The sequence below is a fragment of the Oreochromis aureus genome, linkage group 6, assembly GCF_013358895.1.
Source record: "Oreochromis aureus strain Israel breed Guangdong linkage group 6, ZZ_aureus, whole genome shotgun sequence".
NCBI classification, from domain to species: Eukaryota; Metazoa; Chordata; class Actinopteri; order Cichliformes; family Cichlidae; genus Oreochromis; species Oreochromis aureus.
Window position 1 is genome coordinate 10,251,435 of NC_052947.1, and position 19,460 is coordinate 10,270,894.

At 38.8% G+C, this 19,460-nt stretch overlaps 1 protein-coding gene and 1 long non-coding RNA gene across 6 annotated transcripts; both read right to left on the reverse strand.

Moving 5' to 3' along the window:
- Positions 1-581: 581 nt before the first annotated feature.
- On the reverse strand, positions 582-14,647 carry LOC120440587. 5 transcript variants are annotated; one of them, XM_039613300.1, is made up of 12 exons: positions 13,000-14,647; positions 10,656-11,821; positions 10,507-10,564; positions 8,750-9,315; positions 8,095-8,175; positions 7,787-8,020; positions 7,577-7,681; positions 7,253-7,471; positions 6,602-6,931; positions 4,707-5,052; positions 4,544-4,601; positions 582-4,079 (listed from the first exon to the last, which is right to left on the reverse strand). In XM_039613300.1, exons 4-12 carry the CDS (start codon positions 8,988-8,990, stop codon positions 3,960-3,962), a joined length of 1,734 nt encoding a protein of 577 aa, XP_039469234.1. In that variant the 5' UTR covers positions 8,991-9,315; positions 10,507-10,564; positions 10,656-11,821; positions 13,000-14,647; the 3' UTR covers positions 582-3,959. The 5 variants fall into 5 exon arrangements, with proteins under 5 accessions (XP_039469234.1, XP_039469233.1, XP_039469236.1 ...); XM_039613299.1 differs by lacking the exon at positions 13,000-14,647 and adding an exon at positions 12,011-12,031 and having other exon boundaries at positions 10,656-11,832; XM_039613302.1 differs by lacking the exon at positions 13,000-14,647 and having other exon boundaries at positions 9,278-9,315; positions 10,656-12,685.
- A 2,392-nt stretch (positions 14,648-17,039) lies between these two features.
- LOC120440591 lies at positions 17,040-19,185 on the reverse strand. Its single transcript, XR_005613361.1, has 3 exons — positions 19,167-19,185; positions 18,929-19,084; positions 17,040-17,069 (listed from the first exon to the last, which is right to left on the reverse strand). It is a non-coding gene; the product is annotated as an uncharacterized LOC120440591 (long non-coding RNA).
- Positions 19,186-19,460: the final 275 nt, after the last annotated feature.

The window sequence follows — 19,460 nt, forward strand, 5'->3', positions numbered from 1 at the left end:
TCTGCTCACCCCACAGACCCTGACAGTTACTGGATTTTTCTTTTGTGGTGTAAAAAAAATAAACATGACGACGTTGAAGTTTTAATTTCTGACAGCATGAATGAAAACTGCCCTTTTTGAAGTACTAGCAAGTTTTCTTGCATTTTGCAGGACGTTTGTGAAACATGAATTTCATTATTACACATTTTTCAACTGAACAATTCAAGCACTGCTACTTTTCTTCTAATTTCTTCTGTATAATATCCCCGAACACAGAGAATGAACACTGACTGATATACCAGCTGTGGTGTCTCTGTTATGATGCTGAAGTGATTTCAGACAATAAAACCATCACTGGTTACAAACTCTTTTCTTAGTGAGCAGGCAGTGACTTGATGGTGGAGTCAAAGTCAGCTGTGTGGTTATCACTGAAGTGCAGTCTTGTATAGTGATGAGCTGGGATGTTTTCATCCATAGAGTCAAGGTTCATCTGAGGAGGCAAGACAGTTATTCTAATTTTACATTGAACTGCTTCAAACCTTTGACTGATTCTTCTACAGACCATCAAAGTGCCTTGAAAAACTATTGACCCCCTTTCTTGATTTTTTTTTTATATCTTACACTTAAAATGATCAGATCATCAAATACATTTTATTGTTAGACAAAGATAAGTAAATGCAAAATAAATTTTTAACTGATGATTTTAGTTATTAAAAGAAGAAAGCTATCAGAACCTAATCTTGCCTCCCCTATTTTAGTAGCCTAAAAACAGAACAGAGCTAGAGTCTAAAGATAGAGGCTTGCGTGGCTTCTGTAGCCTCAACCAAATTAAATGCAGTGAACTGTGCACTCATCCACATCCTGTGTGTTGACGTGTTGTGGTGGGTCCCATCAGTAGCTGGAGACTTACTACAGTGGTGCCAAATATACCTTACCAGCTTTATTTATGAAGCACTTTAACATAAAACCAGGGTTCACAAAGTTCTGTACATACACAAATAGCATAAACACAATAAAACAAAATAACACAAAATAAGATAAAATAAATAAATAAATGAATTAAAAAAATAAAATAAAACATGTTAAAACAAGTTGAGTCAGCCCCTCAAAGAGTGCCAAAGGCTTCGGCAAATAAACATGTTATAAGAAGAGTTTTAAACTCAGAGAGAAGAGGCCTGCCAAACATACAAGGGCAGATCATTCCACAACTTTGGAACAGCTACAGCAAAAGCACGGTCACCTCTAAATTCATACTTAGTTTTTGGTGCCTTACGGAGTTGCTGATTGGGAGACCTAGGGGAGCGGGCAGGTGTATGTAGATGTAGTAGCTCTGAGAGGTGTGTTTGTCGGGGGGTATGCCATTCAGAGATTTAAAAACAAAAACAAGAATATTAAAAACGATCCTTAAATGTACAGGTAGCCAGTGGAGTGAAATTAAAATGGGAGTAATGCGCTCAGACTTTTTTGTTTCAGTTAAAAGACACGCTGCAGCATTTTGCACAACCTGCAGACGCCTAATGGATGCGTCGCTAACCCCACAATAAAGTACGTTATAATAATCCAGCCTATATGTAACACAGGCGTGGATTAGTCTCTCAAAAAGCTGCTTTGATAAGATGGGCTTTATTTTGGCACATTGCCTCAAATGAAAAAAGCTAGCTCTTACAACAGCTCTGAGCTGGCTTTCAAGTTTAAGATCTGCCTCCATTTTAACTCCCAGATTAGTGATGATTGGTTTAACATACTGTGCCAGGGAACCAAGATCCATAGTAGTGGTCTCAGGTCTCCCACATTGAAGAGAAGCAGAGGATACAAACTCACCAAGTTTCACAGAGAAAGTTCGCTGTGCCAAATAGGATCTTGTTACGACCCTGCTCAAAAGCCGCAACATAAAAAAGGAGACGAATACCAGAGTGTTAGTGAGAAGAGGTTTTATTTTAAAATGGCATAGCAGGTTGGCAAAAATGGCTGGTTCCACCAAGGCAAAGACTAGTGAGCTCCTGGGAAGCCTGCCTCAGGTATGCTTTTATCCACACCTGACTAGGTGTGGCCAATTAGCAACAGCTGAACAGACTGAGGAGATTAGGGGCTGCAGAGGGGCGTAACAATCTGAACCACTGCAGTGCGGTACTCCTAACACCCGCCAACTGCTGTAAATGGGAAATTAAACTCTTATGATCCACTCTATCAAAGGCAGCCATTAAATCTAAAAGCACGATAATAACAGTCACCTGAGTCAGTTACTAAAAACACATCAGATTCTGTACTATGCAAAGCTTTAAAACCAGATTGAAAAACTTCTAAAATACTGTGTTCTTCTAAAAAGGACATTAATTGCTTGTAATCTGGCTTTTCAAGAATTTTTGAGATAAAAGGCCGTTTGGAGATAAGCCTGTAATTTGCAATAATATCAGGATCAAGAGCAGGTTTCTTGAGTAGAGGCTGAATCACTGCATGTTTAAGGTTCACGGGTACAACACCAGAGGAAAAACTACTATTTACAATGGATTGCACAAATGGTGCTATAGTGAGAAAAACCTCTTTGAAAAATCGAGGAGGGAGAGCCTCATAAGGGGAACCTGAGGGCTTCAGGTGAGAGACCAACTCCTGCAGGCAGAACAAAGAAACTGGCTCAAACCTGTCAAAGACAACAGAGCTAAGGACAGGGACAGAAGGGTCGAGAACGGAATGGGAAATCTGCGCTTTCACCGATGATACTTTATCAATAAAGAAGTGTAGAAGTTTTCACAAATGTCCTGAGAGGACTCGACACCAACAGTCTGTGGAGCATAAAGGATCATGTCAGTGGTTTTAAATAAGGCATAAGGCTTACAGGAGTTTGCCTGAATAACAGCAGCAAAATGGTTTCTCTTAGCATCTTTAACAGTTTTTTGATATGAATTCCAGTAATACTGTAATATTTCATATGACACCTTAAGTTTATCCTTCTTCCATTTAAGTTCAGCTCTCCTAAACTTTCTTCTGGCAGCAAGGAAGGAAGAGAAACCTCAAACAAGACAGGCTTATGATCCAACCATACAGCATCACAAAACCTCTAAGTTAGAGGTAAACCGTGAGTCAAATCAAGATCCAACGTGTGCCCACATTTTTGTGTAGGCACAGACACAGGTTGCACAAAATCAAAAGAATAAATAGGATTTAAAAACGTCCATCACAGTACATCATGCAGAATCCACAACACATACAGACGGTCGAGGTGCTAGTGCAGATGGTGGCAGACCTGGTGATGATGCAGTGTTAGCAGGTGGTGGTGCATCAGCAGAGACACTGCAGGAGGAGACTGAGTGCCAGAGGCAGGTCTTGGAAAACCTCCTTGCTTGGCCTGGGTCTTGGCCTGCACCGCCGCTGCTGGATGAGAGAGGGGGGTGACCTCCAGTCTTTTTTAGTCTTTTTAAGCCATGGTCGAGGTGTGCTGGTGGCCTATGACTGAATGGATCATATGGCTACTGCTCATGTTATTGGGAGAGTTACAGACGGCGAGGCTCAGCCTGCTGCAAGAATCACAGGGAAGTTTTGGGCAAGCTATGGTGGAGTCGCGCTCTACAAAGATGCCACAAATCCTGGTTTGATCAGGGTCACTGCTGGAGGCAGAGTGGGTGGAGATAAGGTGTCTAGATGGGGACAGCCACAAAAAATTTTCTTCATTAGTGGATATAACGGCTCTTACTGTGGTTCGCTGGAGTCCGAAGCCTTTGAAATATCTTATGTAACCCTTTCTAGACTGACTGATAGATGTCAATGACATATTTTCCCAGTTGTTCTTGAGTTTCGTTGAACCATCACATGATGCTGCTTTTTGGGACTTTTTAGCCTGCTTCACTTTGTAAGACAGGCTCTATTTAAGAGATTTGACAGTATTCAGGCCTGAGTGTGGTTAGTGAAATTGGACTCACAGAAAAGACTCACTCAGGGGTTATACTGGGTCAAAAGTTGTCCACAGAACCATAGCGGACATGGTCTTATACAGTGGGCTCAAATGGAGGAATGGTGGAATAGAGATGATCCATTTCATCCTCTGAAGAATTAAGGCTGGGGTAGTGACGATCCTGCTCTGCTGGTTGGGGTGAGATTTCATCATACTTGGAACCCAAAAAAAGAAAGAGAGAAATAACAATTTGAGACGTTATTATTGTTGAACTTATTGCTGATCTTTCAGTGCAGAGCTCAGCTGGAGGGGAGGATTAACACAAAGTAGACTCACTCATAGCTCTTATATAATAGCTCAGCTGTATGAGGTGGTATGTTAATAAAATGTTTAAAATCATTTACATGGAAATTTTTACAGATTCATGACCTCCACCGTGAAGTACAGGACGTGGAGTATTTGGTACAAAATATTACTGTCACCAGAACAAAATCACTGCCGACTAAAACCAGAGAAGAAAACCAGAAATCAACAATTCTCTGATTTTAATGATTTGGACATCTATTTTAAAATGAAGCTGCTCTCCTAGTTGATGTGAAAGAAGCATGATAGATGATGCTGAGGTTTTATGTTATAGTACAGTTTTATATATAAGTATACATATATGTTTTTCTTTACCAGGTGTGAGTCATCCAGAGTTTCATGTCTTGAAGGTTTGTGAGAATTACTCTTTTTTCTGGTTTGTAAAAAAGATACAAATACAAAGATGAACACGTGGTTAGTCTGAGAATTTGAGACTGAACCTGATTGAACTGAGAGAGGAAACAGGGCTCATCCTCACCTCCTCCACCAGCAGACAGTGAGAAGTATTAAACCCAGCAGAGCTGCAGAAACTCCTGCAGCTGCTGGTGTCCATGTTCCTGTGATACTTTGGACAGTGAGAGTCTTTGGAGCAGAGCTGATATCTTTGTTGGTTTTCACAGCACAGGAGTAGCTTCCTGCATCCTCCCTGCTGACTGGGTCTAGGATCAGATGTTTGTTCTGGTTCTCTCTCGGGGTCAGAGGTCGACTGTTCAAGTACCAAATGTAGTTTGTGTTGTCAGTCAGAGGACAGCTGGTACTGCAGGTCAGTGTGACTCTCTGACCCTCTGTCACCACTGCAGAAGGACTCATCTTCACTCTCAGCTCTGAAACACTCAGACTGGTCAGTAAATATAAGACACACAATCATGTGAAAAAGAAACTCTTTCAATTCTAAGATTTTATTAGGAAAAAATAGATCTTGTCATCAGCAGGTCTTGAAATAAGGTAAATACAACCCCAGACGAACAATCCAACATGACATATTACACTATGCAATTATTTATGTAACAAATATTGAGGAGACATTAACTAAAGACACCTGTGCTGCTGAAGAGGATTTAAGCACTAAGAACCAACCACTTTAACATCATCAATTGTGATCACTTCTATAAAAACAGAGGTTTTGGCAGTTTGTAGGCCTGGAGCCTTCAGTTTGTGACTTAACACAGTGACGAGGAGGAAAAGATATCAGCAGTGATCCTAAAGAAGTAACAAATATATATATATATATATATATATATATATATATATATATATATATATATATATATATATATATATATATATATATATATATATATATATATATATATATATATATATATATATATATATATATATATATATATATATATATATATTATATATGATTTTTTGTAATGTTTTTATATCATTTATTTTAATTATTTCTTTTATTTTGATGACATTGTCCCTCTGTTCAGCACGTTGGCTGACACTTGATATTTTTTAAATGTGCATACAAATAAAGGTGACTTGACAGACAGTTTGCACTCATTCTACAATGAGACTGCTTGTTCAGATGTGGAAAACCTTCAAAACAGCTGCCAATCTTCACAGCAAAAGGTGAGACCGCGCAATGCTCAGAGAAACTGCAAAAAACCACAGAGTCACATCTCAGACTCTACCAGCCTCAGTTAGCATGTCAAAGGTTAATGTTTATGGAGCCATATGCAGAAAAAAACTGAACAAGTATGGCTTCTTTGGAAGGATTAACGAAATAAAACCTCTTCTCAGGTTATGTTTATCACATTTTAGAGCCTGCTAAAGGTTTCTTACATTATACCCTGATACACAAAACATTAGACATTTAAAAAGGGTGTACTCTCCTACCTACATGACTGCAATTTGGAGGTACTATTTACAAACATAAGGTTAGTTTCCCAAAACAACCATGTGAACATTACAAAGTTGCTCAGGTAATCTTTTTCCTTTTCAAAGCATGAGAAACTTGTTTAAAGAAAACTAATTAAGATTTTAAATGGGTAATAGAACGCAGGTTAACTATTTGTAGGATTTGGTTTGTCTCATCATATTAATATTATAATATCACGCACCAGAACATGCAAAGTGTGAAACACATAAAGAATCTACAGAGTAAATATAGAGTGTCTAAATCTGACAGTGTCAGAAATTAATTTGCGTAACTTGGTATAAAGATCTGGAGACGTTTGGTGACTCCATCATGGATGCTGTTGTGGATGGTTCTGATTCAGTAACCCAAAATGCACCTACCTGTGGCAGCAAGTGGTCCAAGGGCCAGAAATGTAAAATGTTACTGTACATGTGACAGCTGTTACATAATTTGAGGACATTTTAGGTACATAAACACTGAGTGAAACAAGCTGTAATTACCTGTGACAATCAGTGTAACTCCAGGAAAATCAGACTGATTCACTTCTTCATTTTCTGTTGTGAAGGTGAACCTGTATTCTGCTGAGTCATCTCTCTTCAGCTTCTTTAATCTGAGGATGTGTTGGTTCTTCATGCTGTCATCATACTCCACATGACCTGCATCCTCAGTCAGCTGTTCAGCTTCTCTCTTGACTTTATACCAACATTTAGACTGTATCTGCACGTAGTCAGGATGTGAGTATTTACTGGACATGTTGACTGAAGATCCTTCCAGAGCACAGATTCTGCTGTGGACATAATTCAACATCCAGCAGGAATCATCACTAACACCTGAAATATAGATGAAACAGAGAAGAGAGATATTTTAACTTAATTAGTTCAATCAGTTTATTTGTATCACACATTTAAACCCAACAGATCTTGACCAAGGTACTGCACAACAAGTAAAAAGCGCTTTAAACTATACCAATAATTACTAATACTAATAATAAAAAACAACTAAATACTTTATAAAAATAATAAGAATTGTGATGTGATCACCAACATTTAAAACTGATCCTGAACTTTACAGGAAACCAGTGTGATGATTAGTCATAATTGCAAGAAGTGGTGGTAATACTTTGTAAGTGGAGAGACAATAAGTTTACTCACAGACGTCAGCAGAGCGCACATCCTCAAGACCTTTTACACCACAAGACAAACTGTCTGGATTAGAGCTGGAAACTAGAATCTGTTTTCCCTCCTTCACTGTAGGCTTTCTGGTCTCATACCACACAAAGGAAATCAGAGGGTCAGTCAGAAAACAGCTGCTGTTACAGGTCAGTCTGATGTTACCTCTGTGTTCAGCAGGAGTCCTCTGGACATGAATTTCTGTTGGGAGATGATAAACACATTTTCCACCAGTTAATCTCTGTCATGTCGAATAAATAACGAATAAAAATGAGATTTCAAAATGCAGTTTGTCCAGAGCTTCACCTCTGGGATATGTGATGGAGCAGGACTCGTCCACTGATGTCTGCTGAGAAGAACACATTCTCCCTTTAGCATAGGTCACACTGAAGCAGGTCTCTGTGATGGAATCTGAGAAAAACCAACAACTTTCAGTAAATTCATTAGAGTCTGAACAGTAAAGTGTTTGTGTTTAACATCTCATAACATGATGAGGAGGTGTCCATCATGACTCACCCACAGAGACTTCAGGGGCTCTGTGATCCTCGTAGCCTTTGACAGCACAGGAGTATGTGACTGCTTCCTCACTGCTGAGCAGCTCTTGGTACCAGGGAGACCAGTCCTCATAGAGAAACTCTCTGTTCTTGTACCAGATGTAGGCTGCAGGCTTTTCAGTCAGAGGACAGCTGCTGCTGCACATCAGTGTTACTGTCTGTCCCTCTGTGGCAGGAATCACCTTTACCTGCAGCTCTGAGAGGATGATGGATAACAACTTATACAATGATGTCATCTGGAAAATAATAAAGTACTGAGAGCAAGTGTACCTGCAACAGCTTGATGTGAGCAGTGCAGATCCACTGATGAACATTTGAGAGCACAGATCCTGGTTTCTCCTCCATTTACACCTTTAACAGAAACTTTTATTGGTGAAAAGATTTATTATCGCTGTTACTGTCTGTTTGATCTTTCTATCATTAAACACTGAATAATGATGTATATTGTAAGAATTTGAAATCATAAAGTAAATATATATCATACAATGTAAGTTTTAATTCTATTCTTCTAAGGAGCTTATAAAAGTATCACTATAGACTACATTGACACACAAAAACATAAACATAGTTAGACAGATGTAAAACATAAAGCCTTAAACAAAAGTCTAGCATCTGCTAACAACATTAGCTCTTACATGTTCAGCTTTTACATGTAAAATTTACAGCTTTAACACAACATCTGAATAATAAACATTGTGAACATTTATGCTAACTTTCTTTTCTGTGCTAATCTGTGATGACAACATGTTACTGTGAAGGATCACAATCTGGTGCTTTAATTCAGAACAAGTAAAAATCCTGTTAACTGTGAATCTCCTGTTTTCTAAAATCATTTTGTAACTTTCTGCAGGTTTGACACTAAAACTTCTGCCTTCCACAAACATCATCACAGTCATCATGAGGAGGACAAACAAATTATTCCTACCTGAGAGACACAGAATGAAACCCATGAACAAACATCCAGCTTCTGCCAACAACATGGCTGTTTTTTCACTTCTAATCAGAAAGTTGATGTATGAATGTTTTAAAGAGCCGATCACTGCTGCTGCTCTCAGTGTTTGGGAAATATCAGATACATAAATGTTAAAAATCAACATCTGTCTAACAGGAATGACTGACTTGTGTGAGTGTGTCAGCAGACAAACTGTATTTAGCTTTAACATCATCACTTCCTTATTAACCCCCCTCCCACAAAGAGCCCTCTAGTGAAGAATCGAGGTATTGCAAGAGCAAATCTACAAATATACCTTTGCATTTGCTCCTTATCACCATTGATGGCTTTATTATTGTTTCACTTTAAGGACTCCACTTTACACATTTTATTATATTGTTTTTAAATACCCGCTAGTGTTGATCCTGTCAGTGGTTATTTTGTGTTTTTAAAAAAAGTTGCCAAGAAAAAAACTCAGTGAAGTGCAGTCTGTTGTCATGATGGTCATCCTGCTCTACTTACTGAACTGAGATGTTTTCATGCTTGACATCAGGATTAATCTGCAGAGACAAGACAGTTATAATAAATTCATAAATTAAATTACATCAAACCTTTGGATGATTCACTTTGCAGATTCAAGATTCTTTATTTGTCACATGCATAGTTGTACGAGTTCAACACGCAGTGAAATGAAATGTGTCCTGTAAACACTCCCCGACTAAAGAGGACATTATATACACCAAGTAAGTGAAATATATACATTAAGTTGATTTAATAAAACTATCTGAAATGTTTAATTAAGTCTGAAAATGTACATTGTGTGAGTGGAATGTTAAAGTGTCTTGTGCCATATTAGCACCGCAATATATTGACAGAGCAGTGCAGGTGGGGTAAACAAGTGCCCAGAGTGATATAAACAGAGTACTACGACAGAGTGACCAGAGTAGTGCAAACTGTAATGTACAAGGTAATATACACAATAGTGAGGCCAAGAAGAGGCCAATGAAAAGGGATTTTGTAGCCCTGTATTTTGCATGGGTTACATGACCATTGAATATTAATTATACAAATGTTTTAGTCATTAAAGCTGCTTTGTAAAACAAATAAACTCCTGACTTTCTCTGCGAGGATAATGGAATGGTCTAAAGTTTTTCCAAAATCTTCTAAAGTTTCCTCGATGAGCATCATTCATTGGATACTGAATGATTCACTTCTAAATTTCTGCCTGTAGGCCTCATGTACAAATTCACAAGTATGCAAAATTATCTCTTTAAGCACTTCAAATGGAACGATAGTTATCTTTTCAAAAGTGCTGAAGTACAAATGTACCTCAGAGAACTAAGGCAGGCAGGCATTACTGCAACGTTTTTACTGCATTTTTGGGGGTGAGATTTGGGGTTTGTTCAGTTGAATGCCCTTTCTACCCTGAGGATATCCTCAATGCTTTTACTTTGAGCTGTTTTAACTTTAACTTTGGAGATCATCATCTTCTTTACACACTTTATCCTTTTCCTGTGGCTCCAACTGTGACATCCTATCCTGAGTACAAAGTAAGTGAATCCAGGTAAGAGAATAAAGAACTCAGTTAATACAGGGCTCAGGTGGAGGCCTTAAAAGAAGGTTACAGGTAGGTTTAGGTGAGACAGAAAGGAGGATAAAACACATAAGTTTAAGATTGATTCCTGATGGCAAATAAATGATCGTTCAGATTAAGGGAAACAGGACAGATGAGGAGATGTTTGTGTTTGTACCTGCTGTTTGTTGTCTGATGTTTCCCTTCTTGGAGACTGACTGGAAGTCCTGTTTCTTCTGATTCATAAAAATAAATTCAAAAGTGAGTGAAGAAGAGGTTTCAAATCACATTTTAAATGTGATTGAAAGAGAACAGAGTGATGCTCACCTAAAACCCAGCTTCTGCTAAGATCATGACTGCTGTGGATTTCAGCTTCTAGTCAGAAAGTTGGTTGGATGATTCTTTTACAGCTGAATCTTCTCACAGAAAAAGCAGAAAACAAAACGGAGATTTCCCATTTCCTGTCCAGGCCTTTAGTTTTTGTACCCTCCTTTAGCTACTGCCTGCTAAAACCCAAGAAGGTGCAGAGAACATGTCGTCGCCCACTAGTGGAAAGGAGATATATCTTCCCTCCATTTTTCTACCTGGACATATTTGTAATGCTTTAAAAAAAATCCCAGAAAAGGGCGAGTGCATGAGGCGAGTAATAATAAAGTGTAAGTGTAAGAAAAAACAAACAAAAACAGTTTTCAGAATTACTTCCTTTACTAAGAGGGTTTAAGTTAAAGAAATGGCTCTATCTACCAACAAGATGTCAACGAAACAATCAGCCCGAAGAAAAACTGACAGAAGGAAGCAGCTACTTACTACTGGTTTCTTCTCCAATGACACCTTTAACAGAAGCTTTCAAACAGGTTTATTATTATATTACTATTATCTTTTTGACCTTTCTGTCCTTACATATTATCAAAGTATAGAAGTTAGCACTATATTTCTATAGTATGATCACTCACACACTGAGACAACATGGCGACTGCAGTTCACAAAAGAAAAGAAAAATCAAGAGTTCTCACTGAACTGGACACAGCTTAAAAACTGGTGATGCAATATTGCGTGTCGCCAGTAGATGGCAGCAGCGGCTTGAATTCTTACCCGAGCGGTACGAAAATCAGTCAGCCTAAAGTCATGACAGCTGGATAACAGCAAGAGAAGCAGAGAATAACACAAGCCTGTTTAGTTGTGTTTGAGGTGAGAGCGATACACAATCATGATGTGTGTTTATGTTATATTAGCTAAAGGACCTAGATGCATTTTTTTGTTCATTCAGTGTGTAACATGTTTACATGGAAATACAACCTGTAGCTGTTCTCTCATTTCTCACTTTAATGTGTGCAACATTTTATTTTCATTTCATCTGCTCTGTGTTGTGGCTCTTTGAGCTGCGTGCAGTTGTGTTAAATTGTGGAGGCGTTGGTGATAAAACTGTTTTCTGCATTTATGATGGAAACAAACTTCTGTGATGAAGAAGACTCTCCAGCTTCAGCCGTAGTGGTCTGTAAACACACTGTGGGAAATGATCAGGAAACATAGAACATGAATATTGTATAAATACATGTGACTGTTTCTATTTTTGGTGTGCAGTGTTTTTTTTTTTAAGTAACGGATTTTTGCTCAGATCAGTGAGATGAAGTTGTGCAGTTTGATCAACTGTAATGATGTAAAGTCTGCTGTGATGCTGAGACCTGTGTTTTGGGGAAACCAAGAAGAAGGTGAGCAGAGATCAGTGAATGAGTCCTGCTCCATCACAGCAGACGTCTCTGAGTAAGACAGAGATCTGTTTATTTTGGTCAAGTTTTTCATACAGGGCACTGAATCAACTTTAAAATCTCCCATTTAAATTTCCAGTCTTCACAATAATAACTGCTGGAGAGTGAATTAAATCAGCAGGATGCTCTGGAAGAATTTTCAGTCTTATGTTGGAGTAAAACGATGGAGAAAAGGTAAAGTGGAAGATAGAAAGGTTTACATTTTATGACTTTAGTCCCTTGCTCAGCTTTCCTTGACTGGTTTGTTAGTTCCCTGTTTTCATCCCTTTCTGGTCTTTACTTTGTGTCCTGTGTTCATGGTCGTCTTTCTTATTTCCCGTTTAGTTGTGTCAAGTTGATCTTGCCTCCTTTAGTCGTGTCTCTCTTCCTGGTGTATTTTAATGATTGTTGTGCTTTCTTGTCTTCAGTTTTACTTCCCCTTAGATCATTATGTTAGTTATTCTCAGCTGCATTCCCACCTGTTTCCTCTCTGCTCGTTATCTCATGACTGTTTATTATGAGTCTCAACAAACAGTAAAATCAAAGCCTTTTTCATGTGTATTAAAACAGACAAGTAAATCAGATCAACTCTGTGACCTGTGAATAAAAACCTTTAAATGCTGTTTTGAGACTTCGACACCAAATGGTTTAATACTTCTATCAAAACTTTCTCACTTTGTAAAAAAGTGTGCCTCATGTAGAGTTCAGACAAAAAATTAAATGTGAACGATTTATGTGAAACTTTACAAAAATGCAACTTTTTGTAAATAGAGAAAAGTAAAATGATACATGTTGTCACAATGTGTAGAGACGCAGGTGAATGATAACCAAAACGAGGCTTTATTGAGGGCTGAACAAAGCCACAACATGAGGAAAGAGAGAAAACTAACAAAACCCTAAACTGGGAAATCTAAGACTGAAATTACCTGAATCTGAAACCAGAACTAGCCAAACCTGGAACCGTGGGGGGACTGAGAGCAGCAGTAACACAGTTAAATGGTAGGCAGACAGACCAACGAAGAGCAACAGATAACACACACTAAATAAGGAAATAAGGAAATGGCACACAGGAGTGAGACACAGCTGAACCTAATTCAACATGACGAGAGAGGGGGGAAGCAAAACAAAATACATTCACATGACACATGGACCTTCAAAATAAAACAGGAAATACAACCAGCACAGGGGCAAGGACTTGATGCTACACAGAGGGGACACGGAGTACAGGACCGAGGGTGACATGAGGAGCACAGGAACCAAAACCCAAGAACTAGGAATCGTAAAGCAAGAAAAACTGGAGAGCTCAAAGTACAAAACAGAAACCAAAACACTAGCAGTCAAAACCATGATGAAAACAAAGATCAATAATATTACAAAAGTCAAAACACTGGGTGACTGACCCAGGACTGTGACACATGTGAAGCTACACTCATCAGAAAACAGACGATCCAAAAACATACAAAATGAGAACGTAGCACGAACTACTGTATAATACATCACAACAGCACTGGAACACTCACCAGCCAATTTATTAGGTATTTAATATTTAATCAGACAATCAGATCAGTGCATTCAGACATCTACAGCAGTCATTGTTATGATGAAACTGCTCAAACTCAGTTCAAGATACTGAGTCACTGTATTCCCTTTGTATTTCATACATAGGAAATATTTTTTTAGGGTTATAAAATAAGGGCATCCCACAATAAATCATTCATTGTAACAGCTGTCAACAACTGTGCTGTGTCCTGTAATGTTAGATACCAAACTGCACCAGTAGAGGGTGGTGTCAAAAAAGAGAGAAGGAAAATGACGTCTAGAGATAGTTAAGATGGCGAACTGATAAACACACACGTAACACCCTGCTGCATTCAGTTATGTAGGTTTATGTGCTGCATTCATTAACAGGCACTTGTTCCTTGCTGAGGACTTGTTTCATCATCAGCCACCACTGGATATGTGGCACACATATCCAATACACAGTATCTCTCTCAAAGTTTCACAGAAGAGTAAGTCTGTAAGTCTGTGTCTGCTGGAGTGACACCAGATGCTCCGGCAGAGCTGAATCTGACAGCAGCATAATGAGAACATTCCTGTTCTCTGGGCTGATCTGACTGTACGGTGGAACAAAGAGGAACCACATGTTTATTTTTAAAGTTGACTCTGCTGCACTCAAAAAAATAAAACATTAGATTTACTTAAAAAAGTTATGTCAAGTGGTTCCACACAACTGCTTTAAGTAACTTTTAAGAAATGTTGTTACTTAGTTTGAACTCAATACTGTTAAGTTAGATTTACGTAAGTGTATTGGCTAAATGTAACTTAATTGCAATGCTTAGCTGATACTTATCTTTGTTGCTTTAAGCCTACATAACTTGTTTAGGCAATATCTTTGTAATACTGTTACTTAGCTGGTACATAACTTTTCTGCTTTAGAAGGACATAACCTGGTTAGGTAGTATCTTTGTAAAACTGTTATGTAGCTGCTACATAACTTTGCTGCTTTTGAATTACATAAAAATGTTAAGTAATTTCTATTCAATACAATTACATATAAATCATTTACACTGGTTACTTCCATACAAAATAGCAAAGTTTCTTAAAAGTTACTTAAAAGCAGTTATGTGGAACCACTTGACATAACATTTTTAAGTAAATCTTAGGGAGATCTTTTAGGAAGAAATGAAGACAGCACCCAAATTATCAAACACAATCCTGCCTTTAATAAGCACATTCAGTGCATATAAAATACTTTTTTCCAAGCACAACAGCTTAACACAAAGTGCAATCAATGCAACTTGTTACAACTTCCAAGTGAATATTTTGTGCAGAAAATGTAGATCAGTATAAAGTGCTAACCAACTTGTCGTCAAACTAAAATGATTAAAAAAATGATCCAACAAAGTCCTGTCTTTACTAAGCACATTCAGTGCATATTAAATACTTGTTGACAGACCGAAAAGACTGTAGAGCCGTAGCTCAATGCAGACAACTTGTTACAACTTTAACTAAATACTTTGTGCATAAAACAATATTTTACTTCAAAGATCAGTGAAGTGCTAACCAACTTGTCTTTCAACTGGTCCAGAAAGCATCCAAATTATCAAAAAAAATCCTACATTTTACAAGACGTTTCAGGAATTATTTTCAAACACTGATAAGCATGAAAGAGCAAACTAAACTCATTTAAAACAGTGAAAATTGGCTGTTTTGTTCAAAAACTGTACTGTAAAACAGTGCTACTCAGTTTTTCAAGTTATGGTTACATCCCAAGTTGCAGACAGCTGCCAAATGTCACATTCTTTGAAATATCAAATCACAGCGGCCTAACCGCTAAAACTTTTTAAAATGTCTGTCATTTTCTGTATGTTGTCAAGTAGCAGTAGAAGAAGTGCAACACCAATTTTTTAAGTAACAGTATTTTGCTAAAATGCAAATGAACATTATTGTTCTCTAAAACTGGTGAATGTTCCCAAGAAACAGTACTGACAATGAAAAAAAGTGTTTATGAACAACTTAACTATACCTGAACGTAAAGCATTCAAACTAAGTTAAGCAATAAGGGCCTCCCGCTTCCTCCTCTTTATTCAAGGAGTTTGTTTCTGAGCACTTGAACTTTGTTTGATAGCTTCTTAGCATCAAGTCCCATCAGTACTTTCTGAAAAAAACTCAAAAGTGTACCTGAGGTTGGATGGGTAGCTCATGTTTAAAGTGTAGATCAGGCGAACAACAACACAACAGCAGTGGCAACATCAGGAAGATCTCTGAGCACAGCGACACCCTCAATTATGATACCAATGTCTTCTGCCGGGTCAAGGTCATGCTCTCCTTCTGGTTTGATGACGAGATGCCAATGAGCGTCTTCTCCATTTCACTTTCGGCCTCATGGAAGTCCACATCCTAAAAAATAAATAAATAAATAAATAAACATAATAATACAAGTTGCAGGGTTTCTTATCAATTAAAGGGATATTCCACAAAAAGTGGAAATTTGTCTATTACCATATTGCCAAGAGTTAGATAAGTGAGAAAAAAGCATTTTGTAACCAGCACAGTACATTTCTGATCTTATGCCCATTGTTCCTGGTGAGCTCAATAATCATAATCGACTGCAAATGAAAAGTAAAAAGTAACACGACGGATTTGCAGGAGGAGGCGATTTAGACTTGGGCCTACATTACGGTTACGCCAAAGCACCCTGTAACCCGCCATGGCATAGCACTTGGATACAACAACAACAGTGGTTGAAAAGCCTCTGGTTTCCATAAATAAACACATATTCGAATATCCATGCACCGGCGGCTTACAGTGTTGTATGTGGTAACCATAATGTATTCCCAAGTCTAAATCTACTCCTCCAAATCCTTCAAGTTACTTATTACTTTTCATTTAAAGTCGACATGATTATTGAGCTCACCAGGAATAATTCGTACCATTAAAGAGTCATTTGCAACCAAAATGCTTATAGTTCCCATTCACTCCATTTTTTAAATGCTAGGCAAAAGCAAATAGACTGCTGCGGGATCAGGAGAATTATTGCACTGGTTACAAAATTATTTTTTCTCACTTATCTTACTCTGGGTAATATGGTAATAGACCAATTTTCACTTTGGGGTGGAATATCCCTTTAAGCTGCAAAACAGTAGACAGCTCAGAGCGAGATGAGAGGTGTTGGTCTATCATCTAGATTACACGGCAGAACAACAAAGCAGAAAGACAGTACACTCAGCCCACATTACACCCCAACTGTAATGGCAAGGGTCACTCCGCATAAGCTTGTGCTTTTATATCTCCAATAATGTTCTAATTTTAACTTTTTGTTATAATCTAGTGAATGTGTGTGAGGAAAAATTACCGTCAGTTAAATTTTATTACTGGAAATTGTTTCTATTTGATTACTTGCCTGATATTCTTTGATCAAGCTGTTCGGATCTTCATTGAGGTAGACTGCAAGTCCTTTCAGCGCACACACTCTTCTCATTGCAACTGTGTCGTTCTGTAAAACATAAAAGCAAATTTGACTTAGCTAAACTTTAAAGACATTTTCAGTTAACTTCAGCAAAATAAATGTATATAATGCTTTGAGAAAAAAAGTCCATGACACACTACAGAAGAACAACAAAATTTAAAATAAAAAAAAATTAAGGAAAGAAGGAACATTATCATTTGAAAAAATGTGACGAGCAAAAAAAGGTAACCACAGGATCCCAAAAAAAACAGAAACCCGACCAAAAACAGCAGCATGAAGAATCCAGTGAGGAAGAGGATGAACAAGAGGTCACACCAAAGCCAGCCTGCACAGAGGATTTTTTTTTTTTAAAGTAAACCACTGAGTCCACTGATCTAAGGCTTAGGAGGAGAGTTCCAGAGTTTGGGGGCCACAGCAGCAATGATCTGTCACTTTTGGTCTTTAGACTGTTGTGCACTACCAGGCTTTGATCACTGGACCTCAGGGATCTGTTGGGGGTGTTGGGACTGAGAAGATCTCCATTGTATGATGGTGCTTGTCCATGTAAGGCCCTAAGGACCAGAACCAGGATCTTGAAATGAACCTTGAAGTTAACCAGCAGCCAGTGACGCTGGAAGAGAAGCGGGGTGACGTGGGTGTGTTTGGAGGACTTGAACAGGAGGTTTTGCAAGGACAAATGAAAAAACAGTTGTAGTACTAAGCCAGGGTTTCCCATAACCCTGGTCCTCAGGGCCCACTGTTCTGCATGTTTTCCATGTCTCTGCTTGAGTTTGGGTCACTGAACTCGTGTGTTGCACAGTGTGTCACGTCTCTAGAGTCCTAAGAGTGTGGCATGGGCAGCCGTGTGCGACGGCCGAAAAAACGCACGGTGTGATCCCGGCACAAAACAACCAACAGCAGAGGACATCCAGGACCACAATCTGAATATTACAGACAACACCAACAAGTACCAGATTCAAAACTGTTTGTAAGGTAAAGCATGTTGGTGAAATAGCTTTACTTTTGAGCTGATTTTATAAGACAGACCATCGCATCATTAGAGTGATAAATCCGAATCTGTGAGCCGCGTAAATACGGCAAGGCGCAAAGGTGAAAAGTGATATAACCTCGATTCTGATACGTTTTGCCTCGTAGTAATATTGCCGCTTGAGTCCCTCACCTTTGTTCGCTGAACGCACATCAAGCATTCTTGTCACAGAGGGAAGTCCCCGTGGTGGAGCCAGAGCAGCGCTGCCTTGGTTGACAGCAGAAGTAAATAACACAGGCAGACCATGGGCTGCTCAGCTTGTTTATGATCAACTGGACGGACGCAATGATACTACGTTCTTTTGGCCGTTAAGAAGACAGATCGCTGGTCTGTTTAGGGACAGTGAGAGACAGCCAGCGGTTCAATTGAGTGGTAAACACACTGCAGAGCGGAGCGTGGAGCGGAGAGACAACAGGTGAGCTCCAAGCTAAAACTACTGTCTGTTTACCATGGTCGCTGCAATTGACGCTGAATGCGTGACCCTGTACGTCACATGCGGGGGGCGGGCGCTCAGAGACCTCCCTTTATCCCGTCTTGGTTTGAAAGGTGCCTGATGGCAGTTTATTCTAGCTTCAGCTTTTCTACTGCAAATGCCAAAATTCTCCCCAGGGAGCCGCGGCAAATCCCGTTTTGGAAACGCTACGGTCCTGTAAAAACAGCTTTTAATTCTGGCAATTTTTTATATGAAGTATCCAAATCAACTTAAAACTTTATTACTGTGACAACACTATCATGAAAAGGACAAAGAATAAACAATCCCATAATACCAACATTAAACTTTACCTTACAATAGAAGGAGACAACAAAATCATATGTATTAAAAGAGGGAATGAAGCATTCAAAAAAATTAATTCCAAACCTCATCAATTGCAGCCATGATTTCTGTGATCTTGCGTCCAGATGTTCCTCCCTTGTTTCTGAAGACTTTGGTCAGTTTGGTTGTGTTGTTGTCCAGCTGTGCCATAAATGTGGATGTTAGCGGGACCGTAGTGATGCGCTGGAATTCAGCATTTATCTGTAAAATAAACAAATGTTTAGCATGATGGGTTTAAAATATTGCATGTGGAGTGCATTTGCAGATCAACTGATTCAGTTACCTCACGTGGAGAAAAAGAGCTGGCCATCGGCTTTTAAAGTCAGCTACGAAGGGCATGTCCTGAAGAATTTCTTGCCTCCGGTGAGGAAAGGTTTGGGCCATTTTTGCTTTGATGGTTTCATCGTTGTTCTTCTTCTTGAACTCTGAAAGCAGCACCAACCTTTCTTCTTCCTGACTCTCTCGGGTTTCTCCAGCTGGATAATCAGGGCAGAAATTCACCTCCGCTCTCCTGGGTTTCTTGACTTGGTTGGGATGCACATTACTGTTCCCTCTTCTTTTGAGAGAATTGATGACC